This window comes from Chelonia mydas, chromosome 6 (genome assembly GCF_015237465.2).
Source record: "Chelonia mydas isolate rCheMyd1 chromosome 6, rCheMyd1.pri.v2, whole genome shotgun sequence".
Classification (NCBI taxonomy): Eukaryota; Metazoa; Chordata; order Testudines; family Cheloniidae; genus Chelonia; species Chelonia mydas.
Genome location: NC_051246.2, coordinates 53657437 through 53683020, shown reverse-complemented (window position 1 = coordinate 53683020; position 25584 = coordinate 53657437). Strand labels below are relative to the sequence as shown.

Below are 25584 nucleotides of genomic sequence, written 5' to 3'. Positions count from 1 at the left end.
ACGGCTTTAAAAAATAAAGTTGACATTTAAAAAAGGCCATTTAACCTTCTCCCCTTCCTGCTTCTCCTTCCCTACCAAACAAAAGGTACATCCTGCAACTATTTCCCTTTTAGACAAGTCAGGGACTGTTGCTGCCTTTTTGTGCTGGCTCCAGAAAGGTTGTTAACCAGGAACACAGGCTGGCCAATGAGCTGCTGAGCATGTGTCGGGTCACAAAGCCATGAAGCTTTTGCTTGTATTTATGGCCAGCATTTTAGAAGAACTTTACAATTTTAGTCTGGGCCTTTTATTCATTCTTTGTTTGGATTTCTTTTATTATATAATCATACAATGGCCTCATCCAATTCTCTAGGCACCTTTGACAAACCCGTTAAATACACAAACAGAAAAGTTAACCTCCCTACATTGCTGTTATACAGCCAACATACATCGCTTCACAGACAAGCAGCAAAGGTGGGCCTGAAGGCTAACAAACAAGTTCCAAAGGCTCCACACCAAATCATTCTTCTCCAAGGAAACCGCCTGCTGGATGCAAGGATTGTAGATCTCTCCAGACAACTAGACAGACTTATGTGCAGCGCTGGGGAAGAACGGGTGGTTATGATACATGTAGGTACCGATGATATTGGGAAAGGTAGGAGAGGAGTGCTGGAGACCAAATTTAGGCGGCTATGTAAGAGATTAAAACCCAAGACCTCCATGGTAACATTCTCTGAAATGCTTCCAGTTCCACATATAGGGCCAGTTAGACAGGCAGAACTGCAGAGTCTCAAAGCATAGATGAGACAATGGTGTAGAAAGGAGGGTTTTAGATTTATTAGGAACTGGGGAACCTTTTGGGAAAGGAGGAGCCTAGACAGGAAGGATGGGCTCCACCTAAACCACAAAACGGAAGCAGAATGCTGGCATGTAAAATTTAAAAGGTCGTAGAAGTGTTTTTAAACTAAGGGCTGGGGGAAACCTGACAGGTATGGAGTAGCACACAGTTCAGACAGATGCATCCTATAGTGGAGGATCTATTATCAGGGATTTTCTATATCCTAGCAAAGAGGAGCGGATAGAAGTTGATAGAGTACAGGGAGGAACTGAAGAGAAAAGGTCAAATGAAAAAGAGTCCCATTCAGTGACATCATTTGGAGGGCAGACAACTAAAAAGTGCTTGTATACAAATGGTAAACATTTAAATACTAAAATGGGTTAACTTGAGTGCCTGGTATTAAATGAGGATATTGATATAATAGGCATCACAGAAACTTTGTGGAACAATGATAATCAATGGGATATGGTAATACCAGAGTACAAAATATATAGGAATGACAGAGCAGGTCGTGCTGGTGGTGGACTGGCACTATATATGTGAAAGAAAGCACAAAGCCAAATATAGCAAAACTCTTAAATGAATCAAACTATACACAGAATCTCTATGGATAGAAATTCCATACTTGAATAACAAGAGTATAGCAAAAGGAATATACTACTGACAACTGGACTAGGACTGTGATGGTGAAAGTGAAATGCTAAGGGAAATTAGAGAGGCTTTAAACATAGAAAACTCAATAATAATGGCTGATTTCAACTACCCTCATATTGACTGGGTACATGTCACCTCAGGGCAGGATGCAGATTTAACGTTTCTAGACACCATTAATGACTGTTTCTTGGAACAGCTGGTCCTGGAACCCACAAGGGGAGAGACAATTCTTGATTTAGTACTAAGCGGAACATAGTATCTAAGCCAAGAGGTGTATATAGCTGAACTGCTCAGTAATACCGACCATAATATAATTAAATTTAACATCCTTGTAAGGGGGAAAATGGCAAAGAAGCCCACCCTAGTAACATTTAACTTCAAAAAGAAGTACACAAAAATGAGGAAACTAGTTACAAAGAAATTAAAAGAAACAGTCACAGGAGTTAAAGGTCTGCAAGCTGCATGGAAACTTTTAAAAAACACTGTTATAGAGCCTCAAATTAAATATATAATAAGGTAACTAGAAAAATGCAGAAGCAAAAAAGCATCCTTTAAAAATTAGGAGTCAAATCCTATGGAGGAAAATAGAAAAAAGCATAAACTCTGGCAAGTCAAATGTAAAAGTATTATTAGGCAGGCCAAAAAAGAATTTGAAGAGCAACTAGCAAAAAACTAGTAGCAAAAACAATTTTAAGTACATCAAAAGCAGATAGCCAATCAGTAGGGCCATGGATTCTCAAGCTGATAAAGGATCACTCAGGGAAGACAAGGCCATAGTGGAGAAGATAAATAAATTCTTTGCATTTGATTTTCACTGCAGAGGATGTTAGGGAGATTCCCACACCTAAGCCAGTCTTTTTAGGTGACATATCTGAAGAACTGTCCCAGATTGAGGTGCCAATCAAGGAGATTTTGGAACAAACAGATATATTAAACTGTAATACGCCACCAGGACTAGATGGCATTCAAGAGTTCTGAAGCAACTCAAATATACAATTGCATAACTACTACTAACTATGGTATGTAACCTATCACTTAAATCAGCCTCTATACCAGATGTTCGGAGGATAGCTTATGTGATGCCAATTTTTATAAAAGGCTCCAGAGGCAACCCTGGCAATTAGAGGCCAGTAAGCCTAACATCTGTACCAGGCAAATTGGTTGAAACTATAGCAAAGAATAGAATTATCAGACAAATAGATGAACACAATCTGTTTGGGACGAGTCAAAATGGCTTTTGTAAAGGGAAATCATGCCACATCAATTCTTTGGGGTGGGGGGGGTGTCAACAAACATGCGGACAAGGGTGATCCAGTGGATATAGTGAAGTTGGACTTTCATAAAATCCTTGACAAGGTCTTTAAGGCTCTTAAGTGGAGTTGCATCCAATGAAGTGAGCTGTAGCTCACGAAAGCTTATGCTCAAATAAATTTGTTAGTGTCTAAGCTGCCGCACACAAGTACTCCTTTTCTTTAAGTGGAGTAGGCAGTTATGCGATAAGAGGGAAGATCCTCTCCTGGATCAATAACTGTTTAAAAGGCAGGAAACAAAGAGCAGGAATAAACTGTCAGTTTTCAGAAAGGAGAGAGATAAATAACGGGGTCCCCCAAGAATCTATACTGGGACAAGTGCTGTTCAACATAGTCAAAAATGATCTGGAAAAAAGGGTAAACAGTAAGGTGGCATAGTTTGCAAAGGATACAAAAATTAGTCAAGATATTTAAGCTTAAAGCAGACTGAAGAGTTACAAAGGGATCTCACAAAACTGCGTGACTGGGCAACACAACGGCAGATGAAATTCAATGTTGATAAATGCAAAGTAATGCACATTAGAAAACAATCCCAACTACACATATAAAATGATGGCATCTAAATTAGCAGTTACCATCAAGAGAGATCTTAGAGTCATTGTGGAGAGTTCTCTGAAAACATCCACTCGATGTGCAGCAGCGGTCAAAAAAGCGAACAATGTTAGTAACCATTAGGAAATGGGTAGATAAGAAGACAGTAATGCCACTATATAAATCCATGGTACACTCAAACCTTGAATACTGCGTGCAGCTCTGGTCGCTCCATCTCAAAAAAGGTATATTAGACCTGGAAAAGGCACAGAGACGGGCAACAAAATGATGAAGGGCATGGGACAGCTTCCGTATGAGGAGAGATTAAAAACATGGGGACTGTTCAGCTTAGAAAAGAGATGACTAAGGGGGGGTGGGAGGGCATGACAGAGGTATATACAATCAGGACTGGGGAGGAGAAAGTGTTATTTACCTCTTCACATAACACAAGAGCCGAACAGAACAAAGTCACCCAATGAAATTTATAGGCAGCAGGTTTAAAACAAAACATAAGGAAGTACTAATTCACATAATGCACAGTCAACTTTGTTGCCTGGGGATGTTGTGAAGGCAAAAAACTATAGCTGGGTTCAAAAAAGAATTAGGTAAGTTCATGGAGGATGGGTCCATCAATAGCTATTAGACAAAATAGTCAGGGTGTCCCTAGGCGTCTGGCTGCCTAAGGACACCCTGGATGACAGGGGATGGATCGTCTGATGGTTGCCCTGTTCTGTTCATTCCCTTTGAGCATCCGGTGTTGGCTGCTGTCAGAGGATGGGATACTGGGCTAGATGGACCATTTGTTTGACCCAATATGACCATTCTTATGTTCTAAGGCAGGGGTCGTCAACCTATAGCATGCGTGCCAAAGATGACACACGAGCCGATTTTTAATGGCATGCTGCTGCCTGCTGGGTCCCAGCCACCAGCCCCGCTCAGGCTGCTGCCGAACCCAGGCCGGGACCCCAGCAGGCAGCAGCGAGCCATTAAAAATCCTGCCCACCCCAGCCCGGTCTTCTCTGCCCCCGCAGGGGCAGGGTGAAGAAGCTTGGTCCTGCCGGCTGCTGCTGCAGGGCAGGCAAGCTCCCCCCTCCCCCGCCTCTTCCCTGAGCATGCTGGGTTCCTGCCCCTCCTCCGCTCCCTCCCTGCTGCCCATCAGCTGATGGCCCTTGCGAGGGAGGGGGAGGAGTGGAGCCGTAGTGCGCACGCTGCTCCAGGGAGGGGCGGAGAGGAATCAGGGCATATCCCCTCCAGCCCCCTGCCGTGAGCCGCTCTGGGCAGGGGGCTGGGAGCAACCCCAGGACCCTAGCCCACACCCCAAGCCCTCTGCCCTGACCCCTGCACCTCCCACATTCCCCACTCTGACCCTGAGCTCCAAACGGGAGCTCCTACCCCTCTCCCCACATTCTCATCTGCACCCCTCGCACCAAATGGGAGCTGCCCAGGTAAGCACTCCACATCCAAACCTCCCGCCACAACACTGAGCCCCCTCCCTCATTCTAGCTCCTGGCCAGACCCTACACCCCAACCCCCAGCCTGCTCCTTCACCCCCAGCCCTGTGCTCAGTGCAGAGAGAGAGGAAGAGAATGGGCTAGAACCAGGGAAAAGGTAGGTACCCACTCTGTGTGGGCAGGGCCAGGACCCCAGACTGGCAGCGGGCTGAGCTATACAATCTGGGGTCCCGGCTGCCAGCTCCTCTCAGCCCACTGCTGGTCTGGGATTCTGGCTGCCAGCCCCTTGCCAGCCGGGGTCCCGGCCGCAGGCCCCGCCCAGCCTGCTGCCGGCCTAAGCGAACGGAACCCCAGGCTGGCAGCGGGCTGAGCAGGCCGGCGGCATAAGATCAGCATTTTAAATTTAATTTTAAATGAAGCTTCTTAAACATTTTGAAAACCTTGTTTACTTTACATACGACAATAGTTTAGTTATATAATATATAGACTTATAAAGACAGATCTTCTAAAAAACATTAAAATGAATTTCAGGTTTTGCGTGCCAGTAATTAAGGTGAATAAATGAAGACTCGGCACACCACTTCTGAAAGGTTGCCGACCCCTGTTCTAAGGTTTATTCCCTCAGAATAAGAGTCAGCGTCTCTGAAAGCCAACTGTAAAAGATGAAGTACATAGGGAAATGGAAAGGTGGCGTAAAGATGGAGGCCATTCTTAAGGAGATATTCAAATAAGTGATCCTTAGAACTTTAGGTAAGCGTCCAAAATGGATCTCCAAACTTTTTAAGGTTCATCACTAGCCTAATCAGTCTCTCTCACCGCTCCAGCCTCCTCTTCCTCCCACCCCCAAGACATCGAACCAATGCACAAAATAAATGGGTGTTTGCAAAAGCCAATTTATAATCCCCAAAAGAAAGCAGCCATACGCAGAAATTCCTAACATTATATGTTGTACCTATTTCATCCATGCGTCTTAGGACCTTGAAGGAGTTACTGGCCCTTCTCAACTTTTTAATTAAAGAAATAAAAGGCTATTTAAGAGAGGGGAGGAGGTTGCTGGAATCCATCCAAGTCCTAGCAGGGAAGGGAAGGGCTGCTAGATTTATATTAGATGAAATCATAAATCTTCATTCACCTTTTGCAGAGCTCTAAAGCTAAAAATAACTACAGTGCCTGCGGGACTTCAACATTTGGATTAATCAAGTCTTGTAGTGCTAGAGGGAAAAAACGCTACAGGAACAAAGCGCTGGATGATTTCTGGGCCAGAGCATTCAGGCAACGATGCAGTATCCAGAGAATGAACTGCCGTTTGTTTCTGGTTCAAGCAGATGTTCCAGGAGAATTACAGCAGGGGAAAGGAAAAAAAAATCTCAGGTCACAAAATAGTCTATTATAGAAGGAAAAATAGATGTTGGCCACAATGGAAGGGGGCAGTTAGCCACCCCAGCTACTGTACCAAAGCCCAGTTAATGTGATATTTGGGTGTCAGTAGAAAATTTGTTACATTACAGTCCATGATCTTGTACGGTATACTCAGTGTCCATTTGATCACAACTTTCCTCCAGCTCATTTTGGAATTCCAGTACTGAACACCCCTTAGTATGGAGCAAGCAGAATACAATTACCACACACTATGCAAACCCTGGAAGTACTTACAAATAAGTAAATACATGATTTAGCAACTGCAGGGAAATATGGAAACAATCAGGAAACTTCAAGAGAATATAAGTGCACAGGATAAGAGATAAGGAAGATCTACCCAGTCACCTACAGTAGAACCTCAGAGTCACAAACATCTTGGGAATGGAGGTTGTTTGTAACTCTGAAATGTTCGTAACGCTGAACAAAATGTTATGGTTCTTTCAGAAGTTTATAACTGAACATTGACTTAATACAGCTTTGAAATCTTACTATGCAGAACAAAAATGCTGCTCTCCCTTTATATTTTTAGTAGTTTACATTTAACGCAGTACTGTGCTTTATTCCCCCCCCGCCTCCCTTTTTTTGGGGGGGGGCGGGGGGGTCTCTGCTTCTGTCTGATTGTGTACTTCTGGTTCCAAATGAGGTGTGTGATTGACTGGCAAGTTCGTAACTCTAGTGTCGGTAACTGACGGGTTCTACTATACTCTCTATATTACGGCACCTTTGTTATGCTACTATTTTGTCCCATTGTGTTTTCAATACATCAAGCAATGGGACTTGCTGCAACTTCCCTTAGGAGACTCCTCCATAATCTAATAGATCTTGCCGCTTGGAAGTTTTTCCTGATAGCTGGTCTAAGGGTATGTCTACACAGCTGAAGTTAAAGCGCTGCTGTGGCATCCGTGGCTGTGTAGTCGCGGCTCCAGCATTGTAATAAAACCACCTCCAAGAGGAGAATAGCTCCCAGCACTTGTATAAACCACTTTAGCCTCAATTTTGCTGATGTACTATGCCTTATACTTTCCACAATGTTGAGAAGTAGAAGCCCTCTTTCCTCTCTCCTGCTGAGTTGTTTGTCAATGATAATTCCCGTTTGTGGCTTCCCCTTCTGACCACCACTCCCAGGCCCTCAAATGAAGCTTTGCAGATGCCACTTCCATTGCAGTGTTTTGGCTAGCAAGTGGGAGTCCATGTTAATAACAGTGTATACCAGTAGGTAGTTCTTAGTCCACTCCCCGACTCTGCACTGGAATATGTACACTTGAAAGGTTATACCTTCCCTTCTCTTTCCAAGAGGTCTGTTTTCCCAGGAAGACTGTCACCTTTACATCTTCTGACAAGATTCCTTGTCACGTGGAGCCTTAGCACATTCTCTTGGTTATCATCTCCACTTGGATGACAGAAGGAAGACTGTTGTCCTAGTTTCCCCAATAGATCATGTTTCTCTGGTGCCACCTTAGCAACAGTACAGCTTGTTGTGGACCTTTCACAGTTCGTTTAGCTACACTGATTTTAGAGTGGGTGTGGGCCTCTAAGGTAAGTGCTACTGCAAAGGAAATTAACAACACACTTGTTTGTAGTTGAGGGAAAACAATTAATGATTGTATGTTCAAAGTCATAAAATAGAAGGGGAAAATATATGACATATCACTAGGCATAACAGAAGTCTGCTTTCTGTGTTTTGACTGACATGCTTAATTAGATCTCAATGTACGATTCAGATAGTCATTAACAATATACTGCACTTAGCTCAAGGAGAATGAAAGGCGAAAGAGAGAGCGCGCGCATTCAAACAATCATTTCAGTAACTTACTTTAGGGTCTGCACACTTGAACTTTAACCTTTCCACCATCTCCAGCATGGCCACCTTCAGGTCAACGGGTTCTCTATTCTACAAGGAAGGGAGGACAGAGGTCACTAAACAGTACTCGTTTTAACTCTACCAAGCACAACAAGGATTTTCACAGGACAATGGGAGGCAGCAATTTTTCAGCTAATTCTATCAGCCATGTTGCAGTGAGCCCATGAATACATTTGCCTGCTCTTCTAGGACTATTTTTGTTCAGACAAAAGGCACGAGGGGAAGAAAAAAAAAAAAAAAGCCGCCAAGTGAACTGGGAAAACTATTGGAATGAAAATTAAATGCAATTGCACAGGCTGACTCATTCATTGCTTCGTCTCGTGGCTCAGCTGCACCCAGGTTCACTGAATTAGGGTCCAATCCTAGAAGATGCTCATTGCCTCTCAATTACTACTAAAGCCAGTGGTTCAGTGACTTGCAGGAGGCACTCAGCACTTTACAGGATAAGGCTCTTACTGAGGATCTGCAAGAATGGGTGGCCTGGGTCCATGTAACATTTATATTCTATCATGGGCACTGGCTGCCTGATAATTTAATCTTGCACTTTTTGTATATCCATTTATAAATTGGAGCAGAGAGAGAGATTAAAAAAGGAAAGAACTAATTAAGGAAGCAATCAAGAGTTCATACTTCAGGAGAGAGAAGTGAAGTGATAGGCACTTATGGAATCCCTGGAATATTCATTTCCTTTGCTTCAGCTGTTCCTCTCAAATAAGTGTAATTTTACTTTTTGCAGAGAATGATTGCAGTGACAAATACAAGAGTTAAACAGCAATATTAAGGCAGTTTTCTCCAAGACATGGGTCAGACCTATCTATAGCAGCTATCAGAATACTGACACCTCATGGAAAACATTCTATTATACCAGCACAGAAGGGATAAAAGAAAGCAAGTAACCCCATTGTCCATCTCTGCAGAGGCTACCCACAACTCCAGTGCAAGAAATGCTTGTAGTTGCATAGCAAGCCAGGACCTTTTGTTGCCAGTTGCCATTTTGAATTTTTCCTCGTCTCCTCAGCGACCACCCTGTGTTGTCACCAGTACCACTGGTCGGAGGGGCCCTAGCACAAAATACAAATACATGACTGGGCTCAAAAGCCAAGAGAAAAAGAGACAGACAGACACACCACAACCTAGAGCCTCTGATGATAGCTCCAGCTGACAGACACCACTGCTAGTCAGAAATACAGTGCCAACAATTCTTACTGCCCGCTTGCGGGGGCAGAAGCAGCACCCCCAAAGCACACAGGAAAAACAGCACAGGCAGTAACCAAGAGCAAGAGCCAACAAACCAACTGAGTCCAACCATGACTGGGGGTGCGGTCCAACCCCCCCAAGGAAGAGTCATATTGTAGTTGGGCCACACTGGGTTTGTCTACACTGCAGCTGGGAGAGAGCCTTCCAGCCTGGGTAGATGGACTCAGAGATGATGTGTGGGAAAGGGGGGGGGGGGCGACATGTGCCCCCCACAGATTTATGCCAGGATTTGCCAGCCAGGCCTCCTCCTCGGGCAGCAGCTCCTGGAGCTGGCAAGCTACAACCATGGGGAGAGGCACCAAACAGCTGGGGGCTGCAGGGAGGGGGCGTTGCTTTAGCTTCACAGGGAGAAGTAGCAGCAAACACCTGAAAGCTGCAGGGAGGGGCCACTGAGGGAAGAGGGGGACGCATGACTCAAGCTGTTGTAGGGGACCTTTAAATTGTGCCTCCTACCCCTCCACACCCATTAGCAGGTATCAGCCATCTCTGGATGGACTTACACTAACAGGGCTTGAGCTAGAGCGCAAAAATAGCAGCGAGACGTTGCAGCTCAGGTGCCATAACCGACTCCCTGGATCTGAGCTCGTGCAGTTAGCCCAAGTTTCCACCAGAGCCATAGTGTCCACACTGATACTTTCAGTGCACTACTTTGAGCCCTGCCAGCATAAATCTGTCTTCCTGGGTTGGGAGGCTCAATGTGGCCATGTCCTGTGGGGTGCTGTTCCCACTGCTCCTTCTGTACAATGGAAAGACATATGCAAACATCACTGAGCCAAACCCAGAATAGCTGAAAATGGGATGGGGGGCGGGGGGGGGGGGGGGGTTGGTCTATTTCGTTTTGCACTCTGTCTCAAAATGGACAAGGCTTGGTTTGTGGGCAGTGTTTGGGAGGATAGCACTCCTTCCTCCCCCCAGTTCAATCCCTAGCCTAGGAACAGTGCAGTTTTATGCAAGGGCTAGCCACAATCCCAATCCTCCAGTTCTCAAACCCCATCTGTTGCTCTTGAGGTTTGATAATGCTCTAAAATGGGAAAAGATGAGGCAAGGGCTAGAGTGATTTAGCTGAAAGCTGGGCCTCTGCAAAGGGCAATGGCTTCTTTCAAAAGGTGTGGCAACAGTGAAGCAACTTTTGCTTCATGAAAGTATCCCTGGTGAACCAGCCAGAATTTCTTCAGTAATTGCTGCTGAGGAGCCCCTCTGAACTGCTCCCATTCTATCCGTCATGGTCTGTCCCTTAGCCCAAAATGTACCCCTCCATTTCAGGATGATTCTGCTTATAGTGAATGTTTCCGATGTCTTCCTTTAAAAAAAAGGAAGTATTACTTGGGACAGCTACATCAAAACAGAAATACTGTGTTGACAATGTCATCTGCTTCTATTGCTTATTCCTCATTGAAGCCTACCTAATTAAGGTGTTCATATAGCCCCAGTCAGTTTCCAGGCATCGTATCCTCTGTTCCTTGAGCAATCAATTATGACATCACACATTCAGATTAGTGTTAGGATATAGATATTCAGGCCTGTCTGTAAAGGCCTAGACTCTAAGAATTTAGGTGTATTCTTATCACTTAGCTAGGTATAAAAGAAAGAATCAAAATCACCGTCTGCCAGTGTAAGGTCCTTCTCTTACTGTGACAGTCTGAGGCCCTATTCTTAGGCTAAGGCCTTTCGCTAAGCAACAGAAGCAGCCATAAACTGGGAAGCGACCGGTCACATCCTCATATTCCAAACTAGTCACATTGAAAGAAGGTGCTATTGGGCTGTTAGGAATACAATCCTGTCCTGATAATGCCTATTGCCTCCAGAGAAAGGGAAGTGCCTAGAAGATGTAAAAGGAAACTTAGTTTGATAGGTTTCAGAGTAGCAGCCGTGTTAGTCTGTATTCGCTAAAAGAAAAGGAGTACTTGTGGCACCTTAGAGACTAACAAATTTATTTGAGCATAAGCTTTTGTGAGCTACAGCTCACTTCATCGGATAGCATCCTGTCTGGCAAAAACTCACTTATCAATAGCTGGGATGTGAAATCCTCACTTCTGTATTGTTTTGTCACTATAGTTCCCCACTTTGCTATTGTTTGTCTGTATAATCTCTGTCTGGTTCTATGATTGTTCCTGTCTGCTGTATAATTAATTTTGCTGGGTGTAAACTAATTAAGGTGGTGGGATATGATTGGTTACATAATCATGTTACAATATGTTAGGATTGGTTAGTTAAATTTCAGGAAAATGATTGGTTAAGGTATAGCTAAGCAGATCTCAAGTTTTACTATACAGTCTGCAGTCAATCAGGAAGTGAGTGTGTGCGTGGGTGGGAAATGGGAACAGGGAATGGGGGTGGGGAAATTGGAATCATGTTTAGCTAAAGGGGGAAATGGGAACAGGGACACAGGTAAGCCTCTGTGGTGTCAGAGCTGGGAAGAGGGACACTAAGGAAGGAAACTGGAATCATGCTCGCTGGAAGTTCACCCCAATAAACATCGAATTGTTTGCACCTTTGGACTTCGGGTATTGTTGCTCTCTGTTCATGAGAGAAGGACCAGGGAAGGAAGTGGGTGAAGGAATAAGCCCCCTAACAATTAGGATTTCAAAGGAGGCAGAAGCAGCAGGAACAGACAAAAATCAAAAGCAACAAAGATCTTATTTGTATACAAGTGCTCCAAGTAATCAACCAAATAAACTATTAAAATATGGTATAAGCAGGATTGTTTCCAAATAGAGGTTTTTCCAATGAGGTACCAATGGCAAGCGTCCTGAAGGACTAGTCTGACACGAGACAGAAGGCAGAGTGATTTAAACAATGCAAGCAGCATCCCAATGATCCTTATCACACACCCAAAGACAGAAAAAAAGAGCATTTTTCCTCTCAAAAGACATTAAATGTCAAAGCAGAGAGATGTGAACATGTTCCATCTGATGTAAACTTCTGTGCTCTAGATCCTCCACAGTAGCTCCTATGATCCTAGTTCAGAGACTAGGATCAGCTTAGGGCATTTCCTGAGTCTTTCGTTTCACTTGCCATGTGACTCTTCCATAGCATTAAAACATCATCCAAAATATTTTGGATAAATAAGCTATCAGAGTATGACTTTTGAAAGTCATACAAGGCTGGTTATTCTCACCTGTTCACAAGGTATCGATGCCATTATTTGGAGCATGCTCTTTTGGAAAGGAGAGTTGAGTCTGAACACACACATTCTAAAACTAGGACAATCCAAGCCACTGCTAAAAATGTTTCTTACCCATTAAAGATTGTCTCTCCACTGTGGATACAGGAGTACAGCCAGCAATTTGAAGTTTGCAAAAACCTAACCAACTTTATCCCTCCACCCACCTGACTGAAGCAGATTGATTACATCCTTAGTACTGCAGGCCTACCATTGCACAAATAAGGGTACAGAGAAATCTCAATGCTCACTGATTTCACTGAGTCCAGAGCACTCAGTACCCTGCGGGACAGAACTTCTATAGCAGGTGAAGTTAGATATAGACACCCTGCTAGGAACTCAGTAAGAAGCAGGATGAACAACGAGAAATTGCTAGTTCATTTCAAGAAACAGTGCTCTAAGGAAATTAAAATTGCACCCAGTATCTTTATCTGTAATAGAGACTGGAGCAACATGGTTAGATGTGGGTAAATATGAACCAGGAGTGTATGCAGTTAATTTAGTCTGTGAACTTTGGGATAAAAAATATTTAAAAGAAGAAAACATGTGCCAGGGGTGCGAGTCTATGCTGCCCAAGAAGAGACGGGGTCAGGGCTCAGATGGCTAAAAGCCTAAGTTATGGCAACCTCCAGGGGCTGTGCTCTGGGTCAGTGTTGCAACCACCACCTGGACCTTGAAAAGTCTCCAGATGCAGCAAAAAACTCTCTCTAAACTCCCAAGAGCCTGTATTTTATCGGACTGTGGCTATCCGGGTGATCGTTTTCTATTGGCTGCTGTCATCACATGGTACAAAGAAGCCCCACCTCCACACTACTTTCTGGATTTGATGCCTGACTCCACTGCTAGTGAAGTCATGGACTTCAGCGAGGGCGGCCCCTCCATCTTTTCCTAAACAGGAGAAGTCTTGTAACCAACATTAGCCTCTCACAGTTTGTATGGCAACTTCCAACTTATCTGTATGTATATATATCTTCTTACTCTGTGTTCCATTCTATGCATCCAATGAAGTGAGCTGTAGCCCACAAAATCTTATGCTCTAATAAATTTGTTAGTCTCTAAGGTGCCACAAGTACTCCTGTTCTTTTTGCAGATACAGACTAACACGGCTGCTTCTTTGAAACATGACTGAAATGTCTTGCTACTTGGTAAAGCTTTATAGATTTGTTTGCAGGGACACATTTTAATGAAATATTTCCTCTCTCCTTGTTTCTTTTTGTAATTTTTGGAAAAAGGTGATCAACATATGAATTACATCAGTATGCCCCTGAACGATTCAGTATGGGTTTTATTCAACTTGTGGCGGAGTCAGTTGTAAATGTCACACTTTTGAATGCTACTGTAGCATGCAATTTGAAATAAAAATCCACAAGTATAAAAGCTAAAAAGAAAAAGGCTGCTTCTCTGATAGATGCGGTAAACATTAGGACAGCTACAGACGCATTCATTGGAGTTTTAAAATAATTAAAACTGAATTTTAAATAAAGTGAATACAGGCATCAAGACTACCAATTGCCTTTCTTCCACATGGCTGCAGAGATAGAACTGTCCTTTTCAACAAAAGGACCCGACTGTTCTCCTGCAAAGGTTTCCCCTTTCAGATATATTGTAACAAGATTTAAGTGTTCTGGGTGAAGTGCCGGAGGGTGGACAGAGCTCTGGGGAAGCATTATGGGTAGCACAAGGCCAACAGACTGACAAGAGATTCTGTGTAGGAGATGGTAAGGCCGCTAAACAGGTGGTGCTTCTTCTTCTTCTTCTTCAATGCTTAGCCGAACAATCTGCCGTACCACTCGTTCACCATTTGGTCCATTCCTGTGTGGCCGCAAGGGCTTAACCAACTGAAAGTTCAATGTTGGAACAGACTTGATGCACCCATGTAATGGGGGGGTCTGTCTCTGGGTCGCCTCCACCCCTCAGTTAGTGGAATTATATCCCGGATGTTACGAGCCACCCAGAAAATGGAGTTTGCTGGAATGCCTTGTGGCATTCTGGCGATATGTCTGAAAAAGCGTAAAATGCCGGTTATGGACAATGGCCCCAGTAGTCTGTAGACTGGAGCAACCGTAAACATCTGCATTACAAAGAAAGTCATTCCACTTTATGCCCAATATACGATGTTGGCATTTTGTGTGGAAAGCCTCCAGCTTTGTCCAGTCTGAGCAACATAATGTCCATGTTTCACAGCTGTACAGCAGAGGATTCAGGATCTATTCGAGTTGTATTTGGTTGTTGTGTTGAGATGATTTTGATTCCACATTCATCGTAAATGACCCTTTGTAAAGGGCTGTGGGTGATCAACGTCTGAGGGGGGATTGATGTGTGCTGGGTGTCTGGGGGATGCCAGGGGCTGGTGGGTGCTGCGTGTCTAGAGGAATGCAAGGTGCTGCATGGTAAGGGCCTGCAAGAGATGGGGGAGGCAGGTAGCTCAGTGCTGAGAGTCTCTTCCCTGCTGAGCCCAGTGGGACCATTTGCAGCCAGAGGCTCCATCCTCTATATAGCTGGGTCCTGAGTGACAACAGGTCAGACTGCAGCAGCTGCTTGCCGCTGCCTACAGGTATGCAAGGAGCAACTGGTGTCACTGCATTTCCCCTCGCTCCCCTCCTGCCAAATTCTGACACCCCTGAAGTGCGCATGGACAGGTGCCTCCAACTCCAAGCAAGGCCTGACCGGAACTGAGGCTCACTCCCTGAGCATGGGCAAAAGCAAGTGTCACCAGAGTATCCACAAATTTATTTATAAGTCACCGTTCAGAGACTTGGTGCAGGAAAGCCTGAAAAAAATCTTTCAAAGACCTAAAAAGATGCTAGATTAGCAACAAATTTGCTAAATTGGCAACACACCCTGTCACCCCTGCCCCCAATGCCAGGGCTTGTGAAGGCTAACTCTCAAGGACTCCTTATGGCTGTCTCCACAATACCCGCCCCAGACCTGTCCCTTCCAGATCTGGGGCTTTTAGAGCCACTTACACCATTTCAGCCTTTTTACCCTGAACAAAGGAGCTGGAATGGAGGGGGCAGGGGGAAGGATCCCACCCCTTGTTTTTAAAGAGATGCTAAGGACCCACAGCTCCAGTTCAAGTCACTGGAAGCTATGGGTGTTCAGCACATCTGAAATAAGTCCCTCAATGAAATGGGCGTTCATTAATCCTGTTGCATTACTTGCCTTGTTCTAATCAGCAACTACTCGAGTGCCAAAAGAAAATCCAATACCAATTTCAAGAAAACATAAGGTTCTCTCCAGGGGTCAGACCATATACTTCTCTTTCAAACCAAAAATTTATTAACAGAACCACCACCCTTCACTTCCTTCAACACTGGCAATGCTTGGATTCAGATTCCAATTTAGCAGGTCAGGCCCATCTTTAATTTTCTGGGACTTGGAACCCTTCTTAGCCAAAGAAGGACTTTGACAAACAAGAACAAGATTTCAGTCTGTTATCCAGCCCCTTCACCTCTGCAAATGGGTGGATTGTGGATGGGTTGCAGCTAGTGGAGTCTTTGTTACAGAAGCTTTCACTTCTTCTAAGGGAAGCACAACAACAATCTGAGACACTGAAAGGACACTACTGAAACATGTATGGGCTTGGAAGCATTCCTGCAGAATTTGTAGATCTCTCCCCCACCCACCTCTTCAAGAAAAAATTGTGCATGTGAATTTAGTGCTTAGAACAGGAGCTGTCTTGACAGCCCTGGAGACTGAAGTCCCAACTTGAGACACAAAACAGGCAATGCAAGGAAAGCAGCCAGACAAGCTTTCCCCATGGGCTGCAACCCAGATCAAAGGGACCAACTCTAGGAGTTGGAGAGGAGCCCGCTCTCAGTGGCCCTTCTGCTGAGACTGCCAACAACAGCGCTACGGACACTAGCAATATTTACAATTTAGACCGTGAGACTGGAATGAGCCAACAAATGTATTTCACACAGGCCACCCAGCAGCCATCAGATGGTAGAAACTCTCAGCTAATCAACAGCACCAACTAATGAGTTGGATACAACTCAGAGGCTTTTAATATCTTACTACCAATCCCCCTGAATCATCCAGTCCATGCTTTATGGAACTATGGGAGAAGGCTTCAGAAACGTGCAGCTGAAAGGCAAAAGCAGGGTAGGCCGAAGGTATGTCTACACTGCAGCAGGGAGCAAGCCTCTCAGCCTAGGTAGATGGATTTGAGCTAGCAGAGCTTGTGTTAGCACACTTAAAATAGCAGTGTGGGCTTAGCAGCATGGGCTGGAGCTCGGGATCTCCAGCCCACTCGACCCTCTAAGCTCCTAGCTGCAGTGTAGATGTACCCAGAGGAGCTATCAGTCCTTTAGCTAGTCATTTTGCTTGTTAATGGAGCAAATAAATCTGCAGTGAACAAAGAGGAAGCAGCACGTCTGTGTATTTTCCCCCCTTTCTATTTTGATACTTAGAAAATTAACACCATGTCTTTAAAAATTCCTACACTTCCTAAGAGACAGAGCAGCACTTTTCAGGGGATTGCAGAAAAACAATCATGAAGGCTGGAAGGGAGGCCTAAAATTAAACTACCAGCTGTGTCTTGATTTGCCAGGGCACACTGCAACAGCAGGCTACTGAAATATGCAGAGAATAAGAGGCTTATACATGTCAATAGCCTCCCTAAACATCAGACTGGAGCAGACAGATAGAATACAGGAGGGGAGGACAAACAGTTGTCCCAAGGAAACCCAGCAATATTACATTTACTGAGAGTGGCTTGCCTATGGATTTTATTCCATAGTTCCTATGTTTTGTCCCACCATTGGAGATGCTCTTTACAACTGATTGGTTACCTTTCTCTATGTCCTCACATGCCAATGCCCCAGCACTGTTGCTGCCATCTCACCAGGTCTCTTTCCCTACTCTCTAGACCATGTATGTTTTCTTCCCCCTCCCTTCTTTCTTGATTCTTGTCTCATGTGTCCTCTCCCCTTATGACTGCCCATCATACTCACCCATAAACAGAAGGGTGGGAAGAGATGGAGAAAGAAGCAGTCTATTGATAACTCCCTGGGGCCAACTCACACATGACCCTGTAGCTGCCCCAAGTAACACAGAAGCAGAAAAAAGAACCTTGGTCTGGCTGGTTGCTTTTTGAGTCTGCAGTGACAGACCCTGGGATTTCTTTTCTAACTCACTTCATTTCAGTATAGAAAATGCCCTCATCAGAGGAAGGGCAGGTCAGATGTGATGCCAGTATGTGGAAAAACATCCCAGAAATTATTGCTTTGCCAAGGATATTAAAGACACCACAAACCATCCCTTTGGGGCAGGCATGGACATGCTGAAAGACAAAACCTCCCTAGGATCTCTAAGAAGGACCACACTGCATACAGCCTGTGTGCCAACAGAAGGCAAGTTTTACTGATAAAACTTTGCAGCATGGATCAGGCCTTAGAGTGCATTAACAACCATGCTTCCAATATGCAGCCTACTGATGGGTCCAAATGAAAGCTTCACAACTCGACACTGCAAAAGTTGGCTGTGACTTATATTTGGATTGTAAGCAGCAATACACAATAGAGAATTTGGTTATGTCTGTTTCCTGGGTGCACTGTAAAGACAAAAAGATAGAGGCCTTACTCTCTTGAGGTTCTGATGGGATTGAAAAGCAACTTCACTGGCATCAGTGGCATTACTCCAGTGTCAACTTGTGCAAGAGGAAAATCAAGCCCATGACAGCCTATGAACTCCTGGGTATCATCAGGGGAATTAACCTCTATACTGACACAAAGGTGAAGGGGAGGTTGCTTGTGCCTCCCTTGTTCAGGAGTACCAGGGGCCAGTTCAGCTTCCGATGCAGAATACTGCAGTCCTGAGCATTAACGTATTTTACATCCCCTAATGCCATAGTCCCAAAGGAGCTTGTGGCAACGGGGAACTGCTGGAGTGCAGGACCGTCTCAGGCAACCAACACCCAGTATATGAGCGTGGACTGTCTCTTGCACTGGTTTGGGGCAGACATGAGATTACACCATCCTAAAGAGGTACCTTGGGCCTGCTCTAAAGCCCCTTTGCCCCTTCTTTCGCCATCTCTTTCCAGCCTTCTGTTTATGGGTGAGTGTGATGGGGAGCCATAAGGGGTGAGGACACATGGGGCAACAGTGAATCTGGCCTAACACCACCACGCACATTCTGGCAGGCTATACTGGACCCTGAAACTGACACACTGCATAACAGCCCTGCAAAGAGAGCGACTGCCCCTCTTCGCGCCTCAGTTTCCCCAGGGTGTGCAATGGGGCTCCACTCACAACAGCGGTGCAATGCTGCCACTTCAGTGGAGCTTCTCCTCCGACACCCCCAGAGCAGAGGAGAAGGTCCCAGGGCGGTGAGAAACCGGGGGAAGGCAGGAGGAGCCCTGCCCCTGTTGGAGAGGCTCGAGGCAGGGACGGGGGGGGGGGGGGGGGGGAGCGCTTACCCTCATGGCCTGGTAGGCTTCATCCAGGGTGATGAGCTGGTGCTGCCGGTGGGTGCCGGTGACGGCGCACAGCACGCAGATGATCTTCTCGTGCTCCTTGCAGTACAGGCTCAGCTCCTGCCCGTGCTCCTCGCACTTCTTCCGCTCCAGCTTGGGCGCCTCTTCCCCCAGCTCCTCGCCGCCCGAGGCGGGGCCCCGCAGGCGGTGGGCCGCGAACTTCTGGCCGTGCTCCTCGGCGTGGGGCTGGCAGAAGGAGAAGCCGCACTCCTCGCACACCCCCACCGCGCTCTTGGCTTCATCGGGCTCGCAGACATCGCACGTGCCGTCGGGGGGAAGCTCCTCGGCGCGCTCCCCCGCCTCAGAGGCCATGGCGAGCCTCTCCCGGGGTGGCCTGGCTGGGGCTGCAGCCCCCTGCCCGGCCTGGTCGCTTCCCTGCCGCAGCTCTCAGCTCGGGGGGATAACTGCTGCCTCTCTGCTGGGAAGCGGCTTCCCCGCTTCCAGCACAAGCCTCCAGCTGCTCTCTGCCCTGCGACACTTGAACGGCCCAGTTGCTCTGCTTCCTCCTCTCCAGCCACAATCCCTCTCCTGTTTCTGGCTGAGCTCCCGGCCTGATCCCCCTCCCACCTTCTGAGCAACTGGGATTTAACACGCCAAAATAACCTCACTCCCCTTAGTTTTCATGAGCAGGGTGCTGGGATCTCAGTTGCTCCCTTAAACCAAGCAGCAGGGCCCAATGCACATTAGCAGCTACTTTCACTTTTAAAGTTCAGGCCATCCTGGTTTTTACTTCCTGAGTCATTTAAAGTGGCAGTGGCCTTTTTTCTTCTTCTTCTTCTTTCCCCTCTCCTCCCTTTAAGACCGCAGAAACCATCAGCTCTATCAGAACATGCTGATTTGAAGGGGAAATCCCTCACCTGCTGGGATTAAATTTTAAGGTAGGTTTTTTTTTTTAAGTATCTCCCTCTTGGTATGATGAAAAATGTGTGTGTGTCAGTGAGACAAGGTGGGTGAGGTAATATCTTTTATTGGACCAGCTTCTGTCGGTGAGAGAGAGAGACAAAGCTTTCAGGCTTACACAGAGCTCTGCTTCAGGTGTGGGACCAACACAGTGGCAACAACACTCTGTTTCAGTGACTCATTTCAAAATCTCACTCTGTTGTATGTTTCCTAGGGCAAGGTGCTTGGAGGCTATGTTCAGCATCAGTTAGGGTTGCCATCTTTCTAATTACACAAAACCAAACACCCTAGCCCCGCCCCTCCCTGAGGCCCTGCCCCCTACCCCACTACATTCCCCCTCCCTCCGTCACTTTCACTAGGAGGGAGGTGCAGATTCTGGGGTGGGGCTGAGGACTCAGGGTTCAGGGTGTGGGAGGAGGATCTGGGTTGGGGTGCAGGAGGGGTGAGGGCTCCATCTGGGGATTTGGGCTCTGGAGTGGGGCCAGGGATGAGGGGTTTGGGGTGCAGAAGGGGGCTCTGCATTTGGGGGGGGCTCAGGGCTGGGGCAGGGATTGGGGCACGGGCTTATCTCTGGCGGCTCCCAGTCAGTGATGCAGTGCGGGGGCTAAGGTAGGCTTCCTGCCTGTGCTAACTCTGCGCTGTGCCACGGTTCCCGGCCAATGGGAGTGCAAAGACAGTGGTCAGGGCGGGGGTAACGTACGGAGCCCAGTGGGTCCCCCTTGTCTAGGAGCCAGAGTTGCTGGCCGCTTCTGGGGCGCAGTGCAGAGCCAGGACAGGTAGGGACTAGCCTGCCTTAGACCCACAGCACTGCTGACCGGACATTTAACGGCCTGGTCATCGGTGCTGGCTAGAGCCGCCAGGGTCCCTTTTCGACTGGGTGTTCTGGTCAAAAACCAGACACCTAGTCACCCTAGCATCAGTGGGGAATAACTGCTGTGAAGCCAGTGGAGCTTTGCTTGCTTAAGCAAGAAAAGAATCAGGCCCCTTGTCTGTAGTGGCTACAAGAGGATTAGAAACCTAATAGCAATGCCAATAGGAACGTATGATTTACACCATTTTAGGAAGCCACTATTCTCACAGCAGGCCTGAGATCTTCCAACTCCCTTCTAGCTACATGGTGCTACCAAACATTCTGCTTTGCTGCCAGCATTGAGATCTGGTAACAGAATCTGGAGCAGGACCTCCATCTAGGCAGGCCATTCATCTGGCTTTAAGCCAGAAACCCCTCTTTTTCCGTGGTTGTGTCCCCTTTCCAGTATGGAGACAAAACTGGACGCAGTTTTGTCTGGTATCATGGATGGGGGATGCCATTTTGAAGAACTTGATGCTTCGCCTCTGCTGGTGTGACCTCACACACACCCTGCATGCGAGGTCACTCCAGTGAGAGCAGGGCAGTGCACTCTTCAAAATAGTGACTTCTGTGCGGTGTGGCCTTGTACAGCTCCTCTCCTCCCCCAAATCCTGAGTTTGGCTTAAAAAAAAAATCACAATTTTTTAAAAAGGTTATTTTTATTTTCCTTTGGTTTCTGAGCCTGCAGGTTGCACTGGGGGTCACATTTTCAAGTGTTTCTCAGCAACCCTGAGGGCTTAAAAAACGCTACTTTTTTTTGTCTAATCACATGGATCTAGAAGCTAGGCTTTAAGAAAAGCTCCAGATATTGTGAGACTTGCAATAAGATTGTGAAGATTGGTCACTTGCAATAAAATTGTGAGGGATGGCAACACTAAGATTGTCCCAGTGTCTTCAACAGTTTTTGCAAATCCAGTTTTTTTTCTGCTTCAAATGATTGGAATACGTAGCTGAACTTTGCAGCCAGTGCACCTTGGGCTAGATTCTGATCTCAGTTACACTGGAGGAAAATACACTGAGCTACCTCCAATTTACCCTCGTATTACTGAGATCAGAATACAGCCTCATATGTTCAGCACACAGTGAACTAAGGTATTAATCAGAATCCATTAACACCTATCTGGGGCTGTCACAAGGGGAAGTTTTTTCTATTAAGTGCAAACTGGGACCCCTTACTCTGCATCTGCACCTTCCCTTGGAACAATATTTTCGCAAACATTACAGAAGCTGTGTCAGCCCATGTGGCAGTTACTTTCCTTTGCTAAGTGGATTCTGGTTTTCCCCCCATGCATGGAACCTTTTCCTGTGATCAGTGAGCTATTTCTTTATTTCCATATCACTCTAACTTTGGGTATGCTGATTAGTAATGAAAATCTTTGCTTTTCCTGGAGAAGTAAATAAAGGAGTAAATTCAAGAAGGGGCAGGGGAGCTTTTAGCTAGTTAGCGTTATACACAGTCTAATGCAGATAATCCTGCACACAATATATACAATATTCATATGCAGCTAGAGTTTATGACTGATTTCATTTTACCAGGTGTGCCCACAAGATCACCTAATCTGATCTCCTGCTGTTGCTATATTAGCCAATATCTTATCTTATTAGAGCTCACTGCAGCGAAATGTGATGTCCCCTTGCAGAATAAATCCATTTCAGAATATTGTAAATGAAAGAATCCCAGCAGTTGCTAATATTATATGCTCATGAAAGAATGTAAACTGCTAGTCTCATTAGAAAAACTGTGATTTAACCTCTACACTGCCTATATTGCCTGACCATAATCCACAAATGCTGTTTGATAAATTGTTTTAATTGTATTCACTTACCCTTATTGCATGTGCACACAAAATTAATATGACAAGAGCAAAACCACTTTGAACCACAGAGACTTATTATTATGGATCAAACTATTTCTTAATAGTCCTTTTTGTAAAGTATTGCTGCATTTTGCCTTGTAAATAGAACTTCTAACATGAAATATAATCATACATATTTATAAGCCTTTTATTATTTATCCAGGATGATTTGCTACTCAAAAACGATCATCCATTTATCTTTAATCATGTAGCCATGTTAGTCATGTCCTCTAATTTTTGTCCCTTTTAGTAGGTTTTTTGGAGAGTGAAGGTGATGTATTTTATGGTGGCATAATTGACCAAGAAGCGCTCTAAAGAGAAGCCCGGATAAAGTGTTTACTAGCAGTTTCCTGTAGTGCTCTTTTTCATTACATTGAAATAAAGCTAATGTAACATCGTTAGTTGTATCAAATTTTTCCTTGAAGACATTTGGTTTTATTAATGCTGTACTGAAACATTGTACTCAATAAGATCCAGTGTGCCCTTTTTTAGGGCTAAAGGACTAGATCCACAAAGGGATTTATACACCTAAATGCTATTTTAGACACCTAAGTCCAAAATTTAGATCTTCAAAACCCCTGCTCAGCTGCCACCTAATTCTGTAGGTATCAAAGTTTCCGCTGGTACAGTCCATTAGGCATGTAAAGATCTACCACAGGGCATGTGCACAGCTGCCTCAGTCCCATCATACAAATGCCTAAGCCTCGGCAGGATCCTCAAACTATGCATTTCCCCACCTATCTGACCTGCAGGACCCAATCTGGTAGGCATTCTCAGAGGTCAGCTAACAGAACACAAGTGGTAGTGGGCCCCTATTAACTTTGGGAGACTCAAGTTCAACAGGGACATGAATTTGAGTCTGACTCCTATGTACCAGGTGAGTGCCCTAAGCACTAGAACACAGAATCATTCTCACTCTTCATCTAGCCCAATGAATATTTAGTTATTTGTACAAAGTGGAACAGCTTCAACAGAAGAAATTGAGAGAGACCCCCCCAGAATACTTTGTGGCCCCGTGGTTAGGATGCTCTCCTCAGGTGTGATTAAAATCCCTGCTCTGAATCAGGCAGAGGGGCAATCTGAATCTTGGTTTTCCACACCCTGGATGAGTGCTCTAACCACTGGGCTCAAGGTTATAAATAAGGGCCACAGCTCCTCCTCCTCATTTTTTTGAGAGAAAAGGCTTAGGATGCCTAATTCCAGGAGAGGATTCACGGCTGTTGTCACAACCATACAGCTAAGGGTAGCCCAGAATTCCTCCTTACCTGTAAGGGGTTAAGAAGTTCAAATAACCTGGTTGGCACCTGACCAAAAGGACCAATGGGGAAAGAAGATACTTTCAAATCTGGGGGGAAGGCTTTGTTTGTGTGTTCTCTGGGGAAGCAGAGAAGCATCAGGTCAGAAAACTCCTTCTCCTAAAATGAGTCTCAATATTGCAAAAAGAGTAAGTAAATAAGGCAAGGTGCATTAGATTATCTTTTGTTTTTAGCTTGTGAATTTTCCCTGTAGGAAGAGGGAGGTTTATCCCTGTTTGTTTGGGGTTTTTTTTGTAACTTTAAAGTTTTGCCCAGAGGGGAATCCTCTGTGTTTTGAATTTGATTACCCTGTAAAGTTACCTTCCATCCTGATTTTACAGAGGTGCTTCTTTTACTTTTTTTTCTTTATAATAAAGTTCTGTTTTTTAAGAATCTGGTTTACCTATTTGGTTGGTAGATTATTCTCAAGCCTCCCCAGCAGGGCCGGCTCTAGGCACCAGCAAAACAAGCAGGTGCTTGGGGCCGCACATTTCTCGGGGCGGTATTGTGGCGCCGGCCATGCTGCCCCTAGAAATGTGCCCCCGCTGCCCCTGCTCGCCTCCGCTCCGCCTCCACCTGCTCCCCTGAGCGTGCCGCTGCCGCTTCGCTTCTCCCCCCTCCCTCCCAGGCTTGCCGTGCTCAGAACAGCTGTTTGGCATGGCAAGCTTGGGAGGGAGGGAGAAGAAGCCAAGTGGCAGCGCACTCGGCGGAAGCAGTGGTGGTGGAGCGGAGACGAGCTGGGGCAGGGAGAGGTTCTTCTACCTCCAGTTACTTCCTGCGCTCCCCCCCACCCTTGCTCACCTCCTCTCCGCCTGCTCCCCTGAATGCACTGCATCTCCCTTGCCTGAGAGGGAGGGGGGGAAAGCGGAGCAGCGGCATGTTCAGGGGAGCAGGCTGGTGAGCTAAGGTGGGGGTTGTGGGGGGGGGCGGGAGCCGCAGGAAGCAATGGGGGGAGCAGGCAGGGCTGGGGATTTGGGGAAGGGGTGGAGTTGGGGCAGAGCCAGGGGCGGAGGGGCACAAAAAAAGCCAGGGGTGGCCAAAATTTTTTTGCTTGGGACGGCAAAAATCCTAGAGCTGGCCCTGCTCTCCAGGAAAGGGGGTGAAGGTGCTTGGGGGGATATTTCAGGGAAACAGGAACACTGAGTGGTCCTTTTCCTGAATCTTTGTCTAACTCACTTTGTGGTGGTGGCAGTACCCATCCAACGACAAGGAAGGATTTGTGCTTTGGGGAAGTTTTTAACCTAAGCTGGTAGAAATAAGATTAGGGGGTCTTTCATGCTGGTCCCCACATCTGTACCCTAGAGTTCAGAGTGGGGAGGGAACCTTGACAGCTGTGAATCCCAAATACAGAGAAGTGCCTCCTTCTGGCCCAGAGTTAGGTATCTACATGCCTTTCTGGGGGGAAGAGAGGCTTAGGCCACACCTTTCTCCTCATCATTTCCTATCATGTAGCTTAGGTGGCTCCCTGCTCAGCATACTGGCTTTTATGGATCCCATTCTCAGGCACCTAACTCTCTCCATGCATTGTGTAGGGAGCCTGACCACCTAACTGGGAGCTGTTTTTTCCAATAGGCAGTAGGGCACCTAAGGTCAGGCATTGCAATGCTGAGCTTAAGTCTTCTATGTGATCTTAGCAAAAGTGGTTCAACTTTTGCTTGCCGGCAGGAGAGCAAGCTGTTTCTTGAACTTGATGGGGATTTGAAGTGGGCTTCCACAGCAGCAGGACTCACAAGTTTGCCTCAGTT

At 46.0% G+C, this 25584-nt stretch overlaps 1 protein-coding gene across 5 annotated transcripts in view; it reads right to left on the bottom strand.

The window, feature by feature from the left end:
• The window catches only part of TRIM44 (tripartite motif containing 44), a 101036-nt gene extending 77061 nt beyond the window's left edge, over positions 1-23975 (bottom strand). For 4 of the 5 annotated variants that reach the window (XR_005225460.2, XM_007055241.4, XM_043548311.1 and 1 more), the window contains exons 1-2: positions 18882-23975; positions 7996-8073 (exon numbers count right to left, since the gene is read on the bottom strand). Coding sequence is in view for 4 of the 5 variants with exons in the window: in XM_007055241.4 (XP_007055303.2) it covers positions 7996-8073; positions 18882-19250 (447 nt within the window). In the remaining variant the exon portion in view is untranslated. The remainder of the gene's footprint in view (positions 1-7995; positions 8074-18881) is intronic. The other variant, XM_043548312.1, reaches the window with a different exon arrangement.
• Between the last annotated feature and the right edge of the window lie 1609 nt (positions 23976-25584).